Source organism: Podarcis bocagei (assembly GCF_964188305.1).
Source record: "Podarcis bocagei genome assembly, chromosome: 10".
Classification (NCBI taxonomy): Eukaryota; Metazoa; Chordata; class Lepidosauria; order Squamata; family Lacertidae; genus Podarcis; species Podarcis bocagei.
The window spans coordinates 8,580,092-8,594,267 of record NC_138135.1 but is presented as its reverse complement, the minus strand read 5'-3'; the positions used below and the strand labels follow the sequence as shown (position 1 = coordinate 8,594,267).

Below are 14,176 nucleotides of genomic sequence, written 5' to 3'. Positions count from 1 at the left end.
TTCCCTTTTCTTGCGAGGAATCCTATCCGGAATAAGGGAATTTCCCTTAAAAAAAAGGAAACGTTGACAGCTATAGAACTGAAGATTGGAAAAATGAGAAATTGACGGGAACTGAAACTGACACATTCACCCTTCTCTATTTTATAAACACACGTTGCATAATTGTCAATGGGACAGTTTCTCATCCAGAGGCAAACAGATTTAATTTCTTCCTGATCTCTGCTCTCCTTACAGTCTTTTCTCCTCAGGCTGGTCCTCTCGAACCCACAGCCAATCCATCTCAATGGATTTCTGTATTACGAGAGAAGGAGAACAAAATCACCTCTCCGTGCCGTTTGTGACTTCGCGACAGCTTCCCCCACCTTGATCTAACAACCACCCCTCCCAAAAACTTTCGCCTTCCTCCAGAAGGAAGGCTCTTTGACACCTTGATCATTTCAGTTGCACCTGTTTGAGCCGTTGCGATATTATTTCTCAGATAGGCAAAGGAAGGAAGGAAGGGAGATAACTGAGGCAGGGCCCTATTTTTAGGTAAAGGCAAAGGGACCCCTGACCATTAGGTCCAGTCCTGGCCGACTCTGGTTGTTGCGGCGCTCATCTCGCTTTACTGGCCGAGGGAGCCGGAGTACAGCTTCCAGGTCATGTGGCCAGCATGACTAAGCTGCTTCTGGCGAACCAAAGCAGTGCACGGAAACGCCATTTACCTTCCCGCTGGAGCGGTACCTATTTATCTACTTGCACTTTTCAAACTGCTAGGTTGGCAGGAGCAGGGACCGAGCAACGGGAGCTCACCCCGTCACGGGGATTCGAACTGCCAACCTTCTGATCGACATGTCCTAGGCTCTGTAGGTTAGGGCTAAAGGTGGCTTGTGTCTGAAGGCCATTGATGTAAGGTGTTGAAAGAACCTCCCCCCCCCCCCAAAAAAAAACAGGAACAGGGAGGGCGCCTCTGTTCCGTGACGTCGCCAGCTCTTCTGATTTCATTCAGATGAAATCATGTCCTAATAAGATCCCTACCTCTTTGGATTTACGCTTTAAACCCCGTGATCACTTCCTCTCTCTCTTTCTTTTCCCCCCATATATACTGAAGAGAAGCAGTGAGGTGGGGAGGAGAGGAGAGGAGGTGTTTCCATAGAGAGAATAAAAGAGGGGGGAAACACCCCCATATTGCCAGCTCTTTAACAACAATCATAGCCAGGGAAAAGGATTGAAGTTCAGGTTTAATGTGTCTCTCTCGTCCTGAGAGAGCTTCCTTGCAGCACTGACTGAGAGGACTCACACTCTCCTAGCTACACAGCAGAATCGCAGGTAAGTGGATTTCGTTAGCCTGCTTCTTTTGGGGGGAAAGCACGGGCAGACTTGGCTTGCAAAATAAATATTTAAAAAAACGGAAAGGAAAAAGATTTAATACTCCAGTGTGCCTTGCAGGTCGCAGAGTTTCCAGGCAGGTAAAAAAGGAAAGAGGGGGGGATATAAAGAAAGCGTTGGTTTTAATACTGGAGACTAATTTAAGAGTATTAAGAGAAGCAAGCATCTCTGGGGCTGAAGTGTAGTTTTGACATCGTTCACCTAGAAGGTGGACTTTGATTCGTGTGATAAATAATCGTTATACTCTCTTCCGAAGCGGACACTGGCAAGAACAAAAAAAATAGTTTAAAAGATCATCATGGCTCCAAGAAGCAAGTGATAAGAAAGGATGGAAGAAAGTTGCTTAACTCCAGAAAGAAGAAAGGTTTGGGGGGTTGATAATATATAAAAGGGGCAGTTGGAGGGGGAATGGTTGCTATCTACTGTGGATAAGTGGCAACAGGAGGAAATGGTGAATCAGGTGGATTTAGGGTTAAAAATTAGATGCAGGAGAAGTTAAGACAGTTTGATGGGGAATGCCCTTGCCCCCATTGAAATGAATGGGTGCTGCAGGAGCCCACAGCAGGTTGTTAAAACTGCGAGCGCATTTGCAAAGCTAAGCAGGGTCCGGTGTGGTTTCAAACTGGACGGGGACCACAGGCTGAGATTCCTGCCTTGCTGGGGGTGGACTGGATGATCGTTGGTGTCCCTTCCACCTCTACAATTCTATGGTTCCTGTCAAAGGCTGTGCTCCAAGTGATCCAGTAATGAATGGAATAAGAAGCTGTCGAGGGAGACTGTGGGTTCTCTAGCCTTCAACACACCTGCAATGCTTTTAGCATAGGAAATGAACAAGTCCCTTCACACCCCGCCAATCGCTGTCCATGGTGTCATCCCACTGCTGTCTCTTCTCAGATTTCCCAGGTTTCCTTTGCATTTCTTCTAAAAGGCAGCTGAAGGTTGTATGTGACCATTAGGCATCGTTTCTCAGAGTGCACTTGTGCTTTTTCATTTGGTCCAGCTGTCATCCCTTTTCAAAACGGTCTTGTTGGATTTTTTGGTAAAAGAGCTAGCACAACTGTAGCGTGGCTAAACTTCTGGAGAGAGACAATAGAAGCAATGAAGTTTTGACGCCACCTTGAATTCTCAGACCATGCAAAGGAACACCAAAAGTTTGCCTCCAGACCGAACCCTGCACAACCTTCTTTGGCCACTTTTGCATAAGTATTCCAAGAATTTGAGTTTCTTTATTCATTTAAATTGGGGGGGGGGGCAGCAGGGACTAAGGAGGAGAAGTTTCCCCCAGTGTGACACTCTCCCGATGCTTTGGACTACAATTCCCATTTGCCCACATTCAAATGTCTGGGACTCATAGGAGTTGTAGTCCAAGATATCTGGAGAGCACCAGTGTGCTGCTGAAGGTTGTGCTAGAGGTTTTGTAGTTTTTAAAAGATATAGCAGTTCGGAGAAAGCAGAGAGAGGGACAGAGAGAGGAATGAGTTTTCCTTCCTTGCCTGCAACACTAGAGGAAAGGACCTTTCTTTCACTGCAGTGCAGGGATGGGGAAGTTCTCGTCTTCCAGATCTTGCTGTGCTCCAACTCTCATCAGCACCAACCAGCACAGCCAATAGGGGTGAATGGAACAGTAGCCTAGAAGCATCCCTAGAGTCACAGACTCCTCAATCTCTGCTGCAAAAGCATCGCCGGCTTGTGGGTTCACGGCCACTTTGGCCAGAGCCACCAGATCTGAAAGGCTTCTAATGGACTATGGATAAACCCACATACAGTAGATCTATCAGTTGGCATTAGGCACGGAGGCTAAAATGATTTCCTGTGAACGTGTTCTTGCAAGGACTAGTTGCTGGGCAGGGGCTGGAGATGGCGATAGCTTGGAGGATTCCCAGTGGAGTACGTGTCTACTGTAAAGATGCACTTTGCCAAATCTTTTTCCAACTGGAAGGGCTGTAGCTCAGAGGCAGAGTGTCTGCCCTGCATGCAGGAGGTGCTAAGTTCAACTCCCAACATCTCCAGGTGGGGCTGGGAATATCCCTGGTCTGAAACCTTGTAGAGCCACTGGCAGTCAATGCAGTCAGTACTGAACTAGCTGCATAACTGGTCTGGCTCAGTATAAAACACCTTCCTATGACTAGCCAGCTAGCCCTGGTGGTCATCTAATGTTTATTGGATGGATTTCCCTCCTAAATTGATTTTTGAATTCTGAATTTATTGTTATTCACGTTTTATACTGTATTTTAAGCTGTTTTCTGTTGCATCAATTAGGTGTTTTAAATTTGTTAGCCGCCCTGAGCCCGGTTTTCTGAATCAGGAAGGGCAGGGTATAAATAAAAAATTATTATTATTATTATTATTATTATTATTATTATTATTATTATTATTATTATTATTAGGTAGACCTTTGCTCCAGTCTAGCAGATGTCCCTGTAGAATTTCTTTAATCTCTCTCCAACGGAGTCAAAGTAAGCCTACCTATCGTGGGGCAGTGGAAAGGAGAAGGATCCTCATTTTTCAGGCTTATTTTGTCTTCTCCACTTTTAATTACCCAGCAGGGCAAAAGAAAATAAGTGTGCTCAAACTATGCTTTCTCTTCTGCAGTACTGTGGTGCCTCGGGTTACATACGCTTCAGGTTAAATACACTTCAGGTTACAAACTCCGCTAACCCAGAAGTAGTACCTCGGGTTAAGAACTTTGCTTCAGGATGAGAACAGAAATCGTGCTCTGGTGGCGCGGCGGCAGCAGGAGGCCCCATTAGCTAAAGTGGTGCTTCAGGTTAAGAACAGTTTCAGGTTAAGCACGGACCTCCGGAACGAATTAAGTACTTAACCTGACGTACCACTGTATAGCCTTCCACTCTTTCAGAAGCTTCTGTCTCTCTTTCTGCAGCCTGACTGAGTACAAAGCTGGGATTTATTGTCCTTAAGATTCCATGAAACAAGCAGTGGGGGGGGGGTTCCTACGCTTTCATTCAAATGAGGAATTCCAAAAAGAAGGGAGGGGATAGTGAGGAGAGGAGATTTTAGGATGAGTAGAGAGCTGGTGAGAATTTAAAAGCTTTGAGGGTGCTCAAGAATGTTATGTCGAGGGAGAAGATTCGAAAGCAGGGTGGTTAAGGAAGCTGGCTTGTGAGCGACAGAGCTGATGTCATATTAGAAACCTTGTTGGGTCAATAACCTATATTTGGTGGTTTTCCTTTGGGAAGGGGCTGGAACTCAGTGGCACAGATTCCTATGTTCTTAATCAAATTCTAAATCGTTTGCAAAGCAATCCAGCAAACAACACGACTTTATTTGTATGAACATTTAAAGTCTGCACGAATTAAACTATCGATTAAAATATGTCAATTCGCAAAAAAATTCATAAACTTTCCAACGCAATCGCATGGCGACAATCGCATAAGCAGCCGCAACTGCATGGCAGTAGTATTTTCAGATGTTTTGGGTTGGGTTTTTTAAGTGCACACCATCCCTAGCAACACGATCATACATTATAAAATACATAGCAATGAATAATTCTCTACTGCAAGGTGGATAAAGAATTTATAGAGGCTAACGGTTGAAAGTGAACACATTGCAAAGCCGGTATAAGGCAACGAAGTGTGCATTGCTGATCAGTGTTAGACAATAAATAAAGGTAAAGGTAAAGGGACCCCTGACCAGTCGTGTCTGACTCTGGGGTTGCAGCGCTCATCTCACTTTATTGGCCGAGGGAGACGGCGTACAGCTTCCGGGTCATGTGGCCAGCATGACTAAGCCGCTTCTGGCGAACCAGAGCAGCGCACGGAAACGCCGTTTACCTTCCCGTCAGAGCGGTACCTGCTTATCTACTTGCACTTTGACGTGCTTTCTCTGTCCTTGCTAGGTTGGCAGGAGCAGGGACCGAGCAATGGGACCGAGCTCACCCCGTTGCGGGGATTCGAACCGCCGACCTTCTGAGCGGCAAGTCCTAGGCTCTGTGGTTTAACCCACAGCACCAATCCCGTCCCTAGACAATAAATACTTGGACCCATAGTCTGACTTTTATATAAGGCAGCTAGCTATAAGATGTCTGTCTTTTATAGCACTGATAAGTAAGCAGATTGTGACAGCAGCTTTTATGTTGCTTATAAGAGGGGCAAGGAAGGAGTCTCTCTGCAGCAATTCTTGCAAACTTCCTGCACCGATATTTTGCTACACAGAAACATTGGGCTGGGATCCTCAATACACCCAACACATTTAAGGTTATAAATGGTGACCAGTCATGATGGCATGTGAGAACAGAGTGCTGGACTAAATGGGCCGTTGGTCAAATCCAGAAGAGCCCTTATGTTTGTTAATGGAGAAATCTGAGGGCTCCCTTGGACAAAAAACAAGGACCCCAGCCAGGAATACTGGAGCAAAACAGCAGCCAGTCGGCTTGGTCTTGATTGAAGACTGTCGCAACAGGACTCCCACCTGCCACCAGGTGGAACAAGATGGAAGCCCCGAACAAAAGAGAACCCAAACTTTTATTAGCTGCTAATCCCCATGTTACACCCCCCCAAACTACATCACTCATACATCACAGTTACATCATGAAAGGGGAGGTCTGGTGGCAGGAATCTGAGCATCCTGGACCCTGCCCCATGGTTCCCCTTGCCCTCCACCAAACACCCATCAAGTGGAGCAAAAAAGATATTTACATTTCCCTGTTTCCCAGCCAAGTTAATCACCTTTTGTCTTCATCTGGGTTTGTTATTTCTGGAATGGCTACCTGTCTGGCACTCAGGTATCAGGATGCCAGGGATTATCACTCAGGCAGAGGGGCTGCTGGGTAGCTGAGCTCACATGTCTATATGAATTTCTGACGTTTTCTCAGTGAGCCAGTACACAGAGACATTTATCAGTGAATTCTTACATTTGGTATTGTGCAGCAAAGGCCCTTTGAATAGTTAGGAAGAAACGGTGATGAAGTGTTTTGTGGGGACAAGTCACAAAAGTCACAAAAGTGATGGTGCTGATTTTGGTAGTGGCCTGCATGTGCATGATATCTGCTGGAGGGGCAACCCCCCCCCTCCAACCTATACATAAATTCCTGCAACATGTTCTTATGCCTGAAGCTTCAACGTGTAGCTAATACTGAGCTTGATGGACCCAGGGGTCTGACTCAGTACAAAGCAACGTTCTGTGTTCCTAAGTATCAAACTTCCCCAGGAATTGTGCCATTTCATATCGCAGGAGGGTGATGAGTGAGGAGCAGGGTTTTGGGGGTTTTCCAGCTGGAATTCACCAGAACTCAGTTCCAGCACCTCTCAGGTGGGTTCAATTGCCATTATAGGAGAACGAGGGTGAGTTCATGGTGAGTTCTGGCAGCTGTTTTTCTAGAAAAATAGCCCTGGTGAGGAGTATGTGTTGGGGCAGGCTTCATATATTTGACTGCTCTTCCACAGTTGAGGGGAACTTTCTGCACACACATCAGGACTCATGAAGCAGATTCTACTTACGTAGCTCCCTTATTCCCAGCAAAAGCAAATTTACTGTTTTCTGAATGGCTCACTGGTATAGATTGCTGTTCTCAGTTATGGCCACTAGGTGGAGCCTAATAACCACAACTTCCTTCCTTATTTAAATAGACAATGGGCAGGCAAACTAAGGCCTGGGGGCCAAATCCGGCCCAATTGCCTTCTAAATCTGGCAGTCCGGAAATCAGTGTGTTTTTACATGAGTAGAATGTGTGCTTTTATTTAAAATGCATCTCTGGGTTATTTGTGGGGCATAGGAATTCGTTCACTCCCCCGCCAAAAAATATAGTCCGGCTCCCCACAAGGTCTGAGGGGCAGTGGACCGGCCCATGGCTGAAAAACGTTTGCTGACCCCTGAAATAGACCATCCTTCATCCAAAAATCACAGGGCAGCTTACAATACAAAACACAAAATGCATAACATATTGATAATATAATGATAATATAAGATATATAATGAAGGTGACAGGTGAGCCTCGCTGGGGACAGCATTCCACAGACAGGGGGCCGCCGCTAAAAAGGCCCCGTTCTCATGTTGCCAAACTCCAGATTTCACATGAAGGAGGTAACACGAAGAAGAGTCTCGCATGATGATCACAGAGTCCAAGTCAGTTCATAAGGGGAGGTGGTCCTTGAGATATTGCGGTCCTGAGTTGTTCCTTTCCAAAAACCAGGAACACTTAAGAACATTCCTTCGTTCTTGGGTTTCCTGTTATCAAAAGCTCCAACTACTTCCCGCTAATGTGAAAGATGAATAATGCATCCACTTAAATGGGGGGAAAATTGTTGTCGTGTTAAAATGCAAAATGTGAGCAATTGGGGGGTTTTAAAAAGAAAAAAAAGAAACTTGTTTTTTAAAGTGTTATCTTGTATTGAGAGGACTATTTTGGCGATACGGTAAAAAGGACAGATGGTTAAGTAGTGGGGAAGAGATCCGTTTGGTTGGCGCTTTCATGTGAACCCACCAATTTTGCACATCCTGAACATATCGAACATACAATATGTATATATTTTTTTAAAATTCATTCTTCTAATTTTGCTCTGCAGCTCCCCAGCCGAAGAATGGGAGTGTGCTAGGAGAAAGTACATCTAACCATCTCCAATGCGAGATCTACACAGAGTATACCCATTTAAATTAATGGTGAGGAAGGAGAGAGACAGTGAGGTGCAGTGGTTAGAGTGTCGGACTAGGAAGTGGGAGACCAGGGTTCAAATCTCTACTGAGTGTAAAACTCACATGGTGACCTCTCAACCTAACGTACCTCACAGGGCTGTTGTGGGGATTAAATGAGGAGGGCAAGAACCACAAATCCAACCTTGAAAATGGCATATAAATGTAATAAACAAACAAAATAACTCGGGGCATTGATTTCAGTGGGTTTGTTCCTATTCTTAGTTGGCTGAAGTCCTGTATATTCTGAGGTGGGAGCATACAAAAATGCATATCCCACAAGTGTCCAGAAAAACTGGACATCCTTTTTTTTATCATGAGAGAATGGCGGCCATTTTGGTTGCTCTTGCGTGATTTCGTGGCACAATTTCCCCCCGAATAAAGCACATTTTTGGGCGTCATGCCTGGGGAAAGCGCTTTTGGAGGGAACCACGGTGCAAATTTGCACAAGGCCATGGTTACCAAAATGGCCACCATAAGAATGGGAAGATGGCGTCCGCAAAGATGGCGTCCTGCATTCTGGCTTCAAGGTGCCAGAGGGTACAAAAATGCTAATGTTAGAACAAACTGCTTTTTTAAAAAATGCATGTACTGTACTGAACAAATTTGCATAGAAAAAAATTGCATATTAGGAGAAAGTCTCATGCAATAGGATACACATTTTAACGGGGGCTTTCCGTGTGGAAACGGGGCAGGCCGATCTTATGAAGGGAAGGATGAAAAGCAGAGAGAAACAAAAACAGCTCCATCCGCCCATCCTTCCTGATCATGGATCCAGTCGAAATCCCCTTGTCTGTATTCGTCCATTCATACTCTCTCGCCGTCAGCCCTCAACAGATTTGCACTGGGTCCATCCATTGCAAGACCTACATTGGCTCCCAGTACGTTTCCGAGCACAATTCGAAGTGTTGGTGCCGACCTTTAAAACCCTAAACGGCCTCGGTCCAGTATACCTGACGGAGCGTCTCTACCTCCATCATTCTACCCGGACACTGAGGTCCAGCTCCGAGGGCCTTCTGGCGGTTCCCTCGCTACGAGAAGCCAAGTTACAGGGAACCAGGCAGAGGGCCTTCTCGGTGGTGGCGCCCACCCTGTGGAACGCCCTCCGGTCAGATGTCAAAGAGAAAAACAATTATAGGACTTTTAGAAGACATCTGAAGGCAGCCCTGTTTAGGGAAGCTTTCAATGTTTGATGTACAGTGGTACCTCGGGTTACATACGCTTCAGGTTACAGACGCTTCAGGTTACAGACTCCACTAACCCAGAAATAGTACCTCGGGTTAAGAACTTTGCTTCAGGATGAGAACAGAAATTGTGCTCTGGCGGCGCAGCGGGAGGCCCCATTAGCTAAAGTGGTGCTTCAGGTTAAGAACAGTTTCAGGTTAAGTACGGACCTCGGGAACGAATTAAGTACTTAACCCGAGGTACCACTGTATTACTGTATTTTAATATTTGGTGGGAAGCCGCCCAGAGTGGCTGGGGAAGCCCAGCCAGATGGGCGGGGTATAAATAAAATATTATTATTATTATTATTATTGCCCCCAAACTGATGTGCCTCTTCTCCCTTCCTTGTGGCGCAGGGCCTCCAGGACGATGACTCGCCCCAGGCTCCTCATCCTCTTCCTCATCCTCTTCGCTGCGCGGACAAGCCTCTCGCTCAAGTTGTACAAGGCCGAGTCCATCTTCGGCTGCGTCGACGCCGCCCTGTCGGAGGCTCGGAAAGGTCTCCCAGGCGAGAACTCCGTCCTGGGCAAGAGGAGCTTCAAGTACCCACGGGTGGCCGAAGAAGAGCTCTCCTTGGAGGACACCCAAGAGGAAGCCGAGGAGGACAAGGACAAAAGGACGTTCCCGGCCGTCACCCGCTACCGATACCTTGCCCAGGCGCAAGGGAAAGGCAAGGTGTACCAAGGTGTACCGGCGAAGGGCGACCGGCGCTCGAAGGTCACCCTCTCGCTCGATGTCCCCACCAACATCATGAACATCCTCTTTAGCATTGCCAAGGCCAAGAACATGAGGGCCAAGGCGGAGGCCAACGCTCAACTGATGGCGCAGATCGGCCGGCGAAAGTGATGAGGGCTGGGGAGGGAGGGGTCCGGGCGAAGGCCGAGGTGGCCGCGAGGGTGGCGGTGGCGGCGGAAAAGGGGGCTTCTCGGCCGGCCTTCCCTTCCTCGAGACCCCCGGAGACGGAACTGTCCGCTGTACTATGTTATATAAGCGCTGTAGATTCGCCAAGCCTTCCAGATATCTAGCATTCGTACATCTCTCTGTCTCTCTCTCTATCTCTCTCTCCCCTCGCACCCCGGTCTCCCATTCCAACCCCAGTTCTCCTCAAGTGGAAACCTGTGTTGTGGGACAAAAAAACATACCAAAAGAAGAAGAAAAAGAAAAAACGACCATGAGGGGTGGGGTGGGAAATTGTTCACATCACATGACGCAGGCCCTCATTAAAGCAAATTCTCTTGAGTTTCTTATTATTATTATTATTATTATTATTATTATTATTATTATTATTTCCATTTCCGGCCAAGGCAGGGGGCTCTCTGTTTGCCTCGGCGCCCTGCCTGCCTACTTCAGTGAGAGAAAGCATGAGGAAGAGTCCGCCATGTTTTCTGGGCCTAGACAGAGCCTTTTCCGGCCCGTTGATATACCGTATTTTTCCGTGTATAAGACTAGGTTTTTTTACCCTTAAAAATAATGTCCAAAATTTGGGGGCATCTTATAGATGGATAGATCTTCCCGTTTTCTTAAATCAGAGTCTCCCCAAAAATAGGGGGCGCGTTATACATGGGGGCATCTTATAGATGGAAAAAATACGGTACATATTTATTTACTGGGGTTACGGACTGCCTTTCTGCCAAGGCATCCAGGTGATTTACCGTGAAAAACACAAAAACGAATACATCCTACAAAATGTGGAGTGACAAGAATCCCCTCAGGCCAACTGTGTTACCCTCCATTTCTGACTTCCCTCAGGTCACACGGAGCTCTAGGGAAGATAGCGGAGGAGGTGCCTCAACAGCTCTCTCAGGCCATTGATGGTCCTTGCTTCTCATAGCCTGTGGCAGACATTCATTGCTGCCCGTTCGATTATGTAACAAAACATTTCAGTGAATTTTTTCTGTTCAGCTGCCAGCCAACCTTGCCCTTCACAAAGATATTCCATTCCACACAGCCCTCTCCGTTCCCTATTTTCTCATCATTTCCCCATAGCAGACATTCGAGTGGTTTTGGGGGGGAAAGGCTGGGTTGCCCACATCGTTTCTGTTGGTACAAGTAGATAGGTTTTGGGGAAAGAGGCTGCGTTGCCCACTTTGTTTCAGTTGGTAAAGGTAAAGGGACCCCTGACCATGAGGTCCAGTTGCGGACGACTCTGAGGTTGTGGCGCTCATCTCGCTTTATTGGCCGAGGGAGCCGGCGTGCAGCTTCCGGGTCATGTGGCCAGCATGACTAAGCCGCTTCTGGCGAACCAGAGCAGCGCACAGAAATGCCGCTTACCTTCCCACCAGAGCGGTACCTATTTATCTACTTGCACTTTGACGTGCTTTTGAACTGCTAGGTTGGCAGGAGCAGGGACCGAGCAACGGGAGCTCACCCCATCACAGGGATTCAAACCACCAACCTTGTGATCAGCAAGCCCTAGGCTCTGCAGTTTAACCCACAGCACCACCCGCGTCCCTTCTGTTGGTGTGTATACACACACACACACAGTGGTTACATACGCTTCAGGTTAAATCCGCTTCAGGTTACCCGGAAATAGTGCTTAAGAACTTTGCTTCAGGTTAAGAACTTTGCTTCAGGATGAGAACAGAAATCGTGCTCCGGCGGTGCGGCAGCCGCAGGAGGCCCCATTAGCTAAAGTGGTGCTTCAGATTAAGAACAGTTTCAGGTTAAGTACAGACCTCCAGAACGAATTAAGTACTTAACTTGAGGTACCACTGTGTATATATATACACACAGTCCTACCTCATGTTACGTCCGCTTCATGTTACGTTCTTCCAGCTTACGTCCCGCAGTGACCTGAAAGTACCGGAAAGGGTTACTTCCGGGTTTCGCCACTCGCGCATGCGCAGAAGCACAAAATGACGTTGCACGCATGCGCAAAAGCGGCGAATCGCAACCCGTGTGTGCACAGATGCGCCGCTGCAGGTTGCGTGCTTTTCATGTTGTGAACAGGCCTCCAGAACAGTACCAGAGGTACCACAGTGTATGTGTGTATATATGTGTGTGTGTGTGTGTTTGTGTGTGTAGGATAACTCCTAGATGCCAAGACCAAAGTATGGGACAAGTACTCATTGGTGAGAGAAGTCCAGCAGAGATTTAAAGTCACAAAATATGCAGCAAAGGAAAGCGTGGAAATATAGGCTGTTGGAACTTCAAAATATTCACTTCCAAGTGAATCCCAAAATTTCCCTCTTCCCCCACAATAGGAAAAGACCACATGTTTGGTAAGTTAAAAATGGGTTTACTTACAAACTCTTCAAAGGTCTGATTCATGTGCTTATCCATACATCAGTCGGAAAAGTTGCACAGGCAGTGAAACTCAAGAGTGCCTGGTGAGAGCCATGTGGCTGAGCTGGAGCAACCAGTTTCTCAGGTAGACTGGGAGGAACAGTAGACTTTCCTATTTCCTCCCAAGGTAAGGGAAGTGACATAGCTAAGCCTGGCAGCAATAGCTTACTCCATGGTATTAACTCCTTCGTGCATTAATTTGACTTTAGCATGTTGGTTATATGAGGCTGGTTATTCCGCAGTTTCGTCCCCGTCCCCCCCATCTTGGCAAAATATTTTTTACACTTCTGCAAAGCTTGACGTTCTCCCCAACATGCTGATACCCCTCATTCCTTTCCAAGTGTAAGGTTACCAGATTTTTATCAATGACTCCGGGGACACAATCAATCAATCAATACTACATGTTCGGGACGTTGATGATGCAGCCATGGCGGTGGCTGAGGGGTGGCCATCGCCTTGACCTCAACCGCCACATTCCCCTTTCCTCTAAGGGTTCTATCTCCTTTTTCCATGAGCCTGGGCAGCCCTGAGTTGTTGATTCTTTGGCAGTGGTGGTGGGGAAGCGGAGAAGGAGGGTTGAGAGCGGCGGTGAGGCTCGGGCAGTGCGATGCCTCCCTTCCCATCGGAGCAGCCCCAATCCCATTCCTACTTGCGTGCAAGCAGGAGGGGGCAGGGATCTCTCAGCTGGGAAGCAGGCTTCACACTGCCTTTTAGAGCAGCCCCATCCCAACTCCTACTTGTGTGCAAGCAGGAGGGGGCAGGGATCTCTCAGGCAGTGCAATGCCTCCCCAGCCCCAATCCCATTCCTACTTTCGTGCAAGCAGGAAGGGGCAGGGATCTCTCAGCTGGGAAGGGAGGCTTCCCGTTGCCTAACTCAGAGATCCCTGCCCTCTCCTGCTTGCACGCAAGTAGGAGTTGGGAGGCTGCTCCGATAGGCAGCATGAAGCCTCCCATCACAGTTTAGTTGCCGGGGTCAGGGAAGGTGGAGGCAGCCCGGAAGTTGCATCTGAGATCCCTTGCACCACCATCATATGGGGACTTCTGAGCAGCTCCTGAAGCCCGCCAGAGCCAACTGCTCCGGGCTGCTGAGACTGCCGCTGCTGCGTTTACGGGGACATTCAATGAAATCTGGGGACATTCGGGGATGGAATTTGTCCGGTCTTATTCGCAAATCCGGGGACTGTCCCGGGGAAACGGGGACGTCTGGTAACACTATAAAAGTGGCTTTGTTTAGGACTACAATCATGTTGGCACACACCCATGGTGTTCCCTGTTAGAGGGAACAATGAAGCACACAAAACCAGCACTGCAGAAATATTAAAAGTGAGTGAGACAGGTCTGTCCCTCCTGCAACCTAAAATCAATAGTCCTGTTTTGTTCCATAGTTTGACCTTCAAAGATAGATTAGCAGAAGGGCATCACGCCATCACAGGAACATAGGAAGCTGTCTTTCAGGAGTCAGACCATTGGTCCATCCAACTCAGTATTGTCCGCACTGATTGCCTCTTCACAATTCATGCTCAGCCCTTCCTGGAGATGTCAGGACTTGAACCTGGGACCCTCTGCATGCAAAGCAGGAAATTTACCACTGAGCTACAGGTCGATTTTGCAGCAGGTTGTGAGTGCCACTGCTTATGTACCCCCAAATGACACC

General features: G+C 47.5%; 1 protein-coding gene across 1 annotated transcript; it reads left to right on the top strand.

Annotated features, from left to right (window-relative positions):
- The first annotated feature begins 1,056 nt into the window (after window positions 1–1,056).
- On the top strand, window positions 1,057–10,476 carry UCN3 (urocortin 3). The gene is made up of 2 exons (XM_081211066.1): window positions 1,057–1,308; window positions 9,594–10,476. Exon 2 carries the CDS (start codon window positions 9,607–9,609, stop codon window positions 10,081–10,083), a length of 477 nt encoding a protein of 158 aa, XP_081067192.1. The 5' UTR covers window positions 1,057–1,308; window positions 9,594–9,606; the 3' UTR covers window positions 10,084–10,476.
- The last annotated feature ends 3,700 nt before the right edge of the window (window positions 10,477–14,176 follow it).

Bases quoted from the DNA above. Each gene is read 5' to 3' on its own strand.
- UCN3 (XM_081211066.1), top strand. From the start codon at position 9,607: ATGACTCGCCCCAGGCTCCTCATCCTCTTCCTCATCCTCTTCGCTGCG.